The sequence below is a fragment of the Melampsora larici-populina genome (assembly GCF_000204055.1).
Source record: "Melampsora larici-populina 98AG31 unplaced genomic scaffold MELLAscaffold_16, whole genome shotgun sequence".
Classification (NCBI taxonomy): Eukaryota; Fungi; Basidiomycota; class Pucciniomycetes; order Pucciniales; family Melampsoraceae; genus Melampsora; species Melampsora laricis-populina.
This window is the reverse complement of record NW_006768780.1, coordinates 1,103,808-1,109,667: the sequence shown is the minus strand read 5'-3', so window position 1 is coordinate 1,109,667 and position 5,860 is coordinate 1,103,808. Positions and strand designations below refer to the sequence as shown.

At 37.7% G+C, this 5,860-nt stretch overlaps 1 protein-coding gene across 1 annotated transcript; it reads right to left on the bottom strand.

Moving 5' to 3' along the window:
* Positions 1 to 2,114: 2,114 nt before the first annotated feature.
* On the bottom strand, positions 2,115 to 4,704 carry MELLADRAFT_106127 (uncharacterized protein; the record flags this gene model as incomplete). The annotated part of the gene is made up of 9 exons (XM_007409476.1): positions 2,115 to 2,524; positions 2,593 to 3,105; positions 3,187 to 3,219; positions 3,289 to 3,402; positions 3,434 to 3,742; positions 3,805 to 3,880; positions 3,934 to 4,235; positions 4,419 to 4,493; positions 4,572 to 4,704. 9 exons carry the CDS (start codon positions 4,702 to 4,704, stop codon positions 2,115 to 2,117), a joined length of 1,965 nt encoding a protein of 654 aa, XP_007409538.1.
* Between the last annotated feature and the right edge of the window lie 1,156 nt (positions 4,705 to 5,860).

Genomic DNA, 5,860 nt, shown 5'->3' with positions numbered 1-5,860 from the left:
GAGGAATACAGGTGATTGTGTCCTGGTAAACTAGCTGAAAACCAATTTTGGAGATTACGAATTTTTTCAGATGTGCTCCAATTTTTGATTACTAAAGTGCATCTTGTAGCCCACGTGTTACTGATCATTTCTGACACCTACATGACCTACTTCTGACGAGTGATGAGTAAGATATTGAGTTGTGAAGTTAAAGTTTTTAGTGTTACATGTGACTTGTGACTGTAAATTCGAGATTCACACCAATTCTTTATTTGCCTTATAACTTTTTACACACACCTCCATTACTAATGATTTAAAGTTTGTACATTATGTAATCCACTCTCCTGCGTTGAATGAGCCATCTACCAACCTATTCTGACGTCATTTGACATATGTAATTAGCTGAAAACCTCCATTTTCCACGAATTTCACCCATTTTCTTCACTTTTCACAGCTACTACTCTCTTTTTCTTGCTCTTGTAATATGACATCATCATCTATAACCTTAAAAATCCCGAAAAATCCTCTTGGCAACCTTAAATTCCATCACTACCACTATTACACAACCAAACTATACGTGTACCTCTTGTTTACCAACTTCGAAAAAGTGCCTTTTCCCTAATAACTTCTGTTTCTACTTATCAACCTTGAAGATTAAAATTGTCATAGTATAATATAATGTTGTTCTTTCATATTCTAACCTCATAATACCCATAACTTTATTTTTACTAACCTAAAAACCATTTTCCAACCTTTGTACCTATAATTTCGAATTTTTCTTATGTTTTTCTTTCTTTCTTTTTGTAATAAATTTGTAAGTAAACTATAATGATCTTAATATATAATGTGAAATAAAAATGATGTAATGTTGACCTAATGACCAATACATAAGCCTACAAGAGCTTCAATTGATCAAAAACCTCCATTTCGAATTTTCTTTCCTGCTGAATCCTGCTAATAAACTGGTAAACTGGTAATTGTGAATTTTTTAATTGATCCCATAAATTGATCACCACACCGGTCCGGGCGCAAAAGAACTTAGGTGCCCTTTCATTTGCTTCAATGATGTTTGTCGCCCCATCAAGGATGGAAGGGCACCAAAAATGTCAAATAAAGGGCTCATCTGTGAAGTTGTGCCCCCGTGAGGAGCCCTCAAGGAGCCCTCAGGGTCCGACTCAGCAAAACTTAGGCTGATAGTGCTCGGGTTTTGACGGGCCACACGGGTATTGATCAAAACTCGAGGGGCGCCGGATATTGCCCAAGGGGGCGCTAAATAGTGGGATCCATAGTTTATACCGAGAGACGATGGCTGTATTGTATATCAATTATGGCGTTCAAACATGTGCAAGAAATTTGCAAAACCGATGTGCAAGATCCGTGCAAGATCCGTGCAAGAAATCTTGCACGGATCTTGCTTAATTAATTTTTTCACAACCCCCTGCTGTATGTATCTCATCAAGGGCAAACTGAGTCCTCAAAGCGGGGAAGCCTAGGTTCACACATAACTTTCTTAAGTCTGCAAGTTTTGTGGAAGTTCTATGCAAGATGTTTAAAAGAACTTGCACAGAACTTTCTCACAACTTGCAAATTTCTCGCGCATGTTTGAACGCCATAAATCCATAAAAACCTGTAAATTGGTGCAACTTTCTAGGTCCTTGTTTATCTTCAAGTTCGAGTTCCAATGTGACGGACCAGGGTTCTCGTAGCTGAACGTCAATGGCTCTGGGACGGCGAAAGCTTTGAACCTCTGACCATAGAGTGAAGAGATAGTGTCACGAATGATATGGTAGAAAAAGACGGGAGTAAATATCTTTGAAGAGATTGATGACGGGCTTTCAAATCTCAGAAATCGACAGAATCAGAATAGATGATGGTATTCCCAGCTCTGGGACTCGAGGAGATAGACAGGTTTACATATCTTGATAATGAAACATACGAGATGGCTGGGAGGCTACGTACTTCAAGTGGTTCCTTCGAGGATTGGGCTTGTCTCACTGTTCCTGGAAACAAATTTGGAAAACATTCACTCTACTTATGGCAGTCAAAGATATTTCAATTTCAAGTATACAAACAGAACTATATCTATCTAAAGCCTCTTCACGTTCTTTACAGCTTGAGTTCCTCGCCAGCAAATGTTATTTCGAGACTTCCAAAGCTCTAACTAATAGAGATCGTGGAGCATGTTCACGTAAGACTTTCAAAGAGATTGAAGCAAGCTCATTATTAAGAACTGAAGAAGTATGACAAAGATCTTGAAGTTCTCCTGTTATCAGCAATAAGAAACGAGAATTTGAATCTGTAGAAGATTGCAAAGCTTTCGTCGCACTTAAACTCAAAAGCAAAAAGTGTCTCCAAGTTGAACTTGTCAAGAAGTTTTGGTTTTCAATTTCTTCAGACTTATTGATGACGGAATGTTTGAAGGCTTCTATGATTCGGTACTTTTCATCCATTGAAGTATAGCTGATTTCTTCGAAAAGCTTTTCTACTTTCAGGCTCATTTCTGCTGATTCGAACCATTTGATTCTTTCAAGTATTTCTTCTCGTACTAGAGACATCAAAAAAGATTAGTAAAGAAGAAGAAAAGAATTGTTCCGTGAAATCGAATTAGCTTACCAAGATCTCCTTCGATTTCGGTGCGTGATCTCGTCGGGGAAGCAGTCAAAGCAGCGTTAATCGACCAAAAATAAGTTGCAAAATATGGAGAGAGTGAAGTAAGGTAAGAAGCAGCTGCCATTCTGCTATTCTCCAAGCTACCTTCTTTAGATGTCGACTTAAGTATTCTCAACGCTTCAAGCGAGAAGATGGAATTTTCTTGAATAACTTCTGCGCCTTGAACATCTTCCAAAGCTCTTAACACGGTTTGGTATGTTTTGTTCTTACGATGTGATGTATCCTTTTCAATGAGTGATTTTCCATAATAAAACAGTATTTGAATCGTTAATTGATAAGCTTCTGTCCCCATATTTGGTTTATCAGCTTCCTTTTTCAAAAATGATACCAAACTTTCTAAAAGTAAATCTTTCTCAGACTGGACAGTATCAGGATCAGATAATAAAGAGTGGAATATATTTTTAAGTAAGGGATCCTTGGTGAGTAAGATTTGTAAAGAAAATTCTGAAAGGTTGGCTGTTTATTAAGGACCGAGAACAGAAATGATGATGAAGATGAGCTTGCTTTGGGAACTGAATTCGACGTTCAATAACTCACTTTTCAAAAGAGTTTCTCTCGCGTCTCGTCTTACTGCAAGGGTCAGAAAAAGATATCAACCATACATGATATTTGATTGAAAAGGTGTGAATCTTGACTCACACAGAGTTTCATATCTCCTTGCCAAGATGGCGGAGGTTGAGGCCAGACGCTTACAAGCTTCATGAGCTATTATTTTCTGTTCTGGATGCCAAATCGAGTTCAATTCATGTTCAACTTTTTGTTTTGTTTAACATGAATCACTTACCAGTTAAGACCAACAAACGAAGGTTATCTCCATCTAATACAATTTTGATCTTTGAGAGACGGTAAAGCATTCCAAACAGATTGATTTTCTCTCTCTCAGCTCTAGAGATATTGGCAAAAAGAATCGGAATCAATTGAGCTCCAATATCCATCTCACTCGAAAGTGAATTCAATTTTTCCAAAATCATTTTCTCCATCTCCTGCACAAGTGATTTTTCACTTTTTTCTTTTGTTGAAAAGTCATTCCAAAATTCCAAAATCTCTTTAGATAAGGATTTCTTGAATGTATTGAGGTACTCTTCGAGATTAACTATTTTGAAGAGATTTAGAACCTGCTTAACATTTAAAATCACTCAAGAAATAATTACTGACAGTTTTTAAAAGTGAAGTGCGCATCATCTTGAACTAATGAAATGAAGAATTGTGAAGTATTTAAATTTCTAGTTAACTGAAAGGGATCAAATTCAAAGTAGAAAACAACAAACCCAAACCAAAGTATACCTTCTTCGTCAAATCACTTGTTGATTTCTCCCCTAAAAACTTATACAAAGCTTCTTGTACCTCTTTATTTTCAGCTGGATCTGAATTAATTACTTGTCTTAAGATCCTTAAACTGTCAGTAAGAAATGGTACACTATCTTGACGGTTCTTGATATACTTTATGATTTTATTTATAGCTTCATTTTTTGTTCGATGGGATATTTCTGAAGCAATTGTGAGATGCTGATCCGGGTTCATCAACATCAAACCAATGTTCCTCACTTCAGTGTGGGCTGCACTATTCTCGTCTTCAGGGAGGTCATCTTCCAGTGGTATTTGTTTTACACAAGCATTCAAAATGTCAGTATGAACTCACAGGTAACAAGCAGCTATTCACGACATGTACTCACAATGATCGGTCATATCTTATGATCCAAGATGGGTGAAAGAGTAGTAACACGCGATCAATACCATGACCAATTTTTCTTTGCGAGTTCCTTACTGACCTAAGTCATTTGAAGTCTTGGCTCCAGTGTGTTTAATCAGCCCCTTGGTATTAGAGTTCAATCTTAAGGGCGATACTGAAAATGTTATAAAACCGCAAGTCAGTCCTTGATTGATCAAGTCAAGGATCAAGAGATATAGGACTCAAAGCTCACCATTTTGCGAAAACTCAGGGGAACCAAAAGAGCTAGAAGCGTGTCTGTTAAGTGGGTGAGGGTTATTACCAGATAACCGTCCATGATTTGTTAGTGGGATTTCGATCCCTCTACCAGATACATGAATGTGCATGGGTTTAGAGATTACATGTGATATGCTTAAGAGGATAAAGAAATATAGGGATTGAAACCAGCTTGGTATCATATGCATCTCAGATGAAGTAGATTTTAATTGAACAAGTGACTTGGATGTTATCCAAAAATCAGCGCTCAAGAAACAAAGTGGGAATTCCTTCAAAGATGCAGCCGTTTGGGCTAAAGGTGATCAAGATAGCCTCGTTTTAGTACCTCACCGGAAGTCAAAACTCATCGATGTTCAAGACTCATCTGCGCATTACATACCGAGCTCCCTTGAACGTTTCTCTCACATAGATTACAAAGGTCTCTTTCAAAAAATGATGACGAGATGAATTTTTCTATCTAATAAATCACGAAACTTATTACGACATAGAATTCAAGATTGAAAACTTGTAGGATCTCATCGGAACGGGAAGTTCCCTATTAGATATCTTCACTTTCTACATCCTGATAACCAGACAGAACCCGGCACCCATCAGAGCGATATCCGTATTACCAAATCCCTTATCGTAGATCAGAGGCAACATCAGGATCTTAACGCTTCAATTACGCGTAACAGATAGGATAAAAAATATGTATGAATGAAATCAAAAATTGGACATTTCATGCTAGGATATGACTTTGAGGCGAAACTGCTGTACGCTCATTAAGCGTGTCACCTCGATAAAACATATCTTTCCAAGGTGAGGTAGACGGTATCCAAATGGTTCAAGGTATCTAAATCTCCTCTATCTAGGGGAATAGAATCTGAAATGATTTCCATAGATGAGAGCATACTAGGCGGTATGAACAATTTGAACAGCGGGCAAAACTTCTTTTACAGTAGATGAAGGCCGATGGAGAAGCCGAAAATCATGGGTTTGCTCAGGACCCTGGAAAGCCCCTATATACCCGCCTAATTGGGTATGTAGGAATTGGCCTTTTTGGGTAAAAATGGTCCTTATGTTCTGTGTAGGAATTCTAAAAATTTGAAAAAAAAAGTCACACAGGAGCCTTATTTTGTATGTAGGAATATGTCAAAAAGTGTGGAAAAAAAAATTAGGTTTCTTACACATTAGGTAGGAAAGAGGGTTCTCAGGGCCACCAGGCTACCCACTTCAATACATAAGGTGAGTAGCAATGATCATCGAGTCACAATGAAACCCGATGTT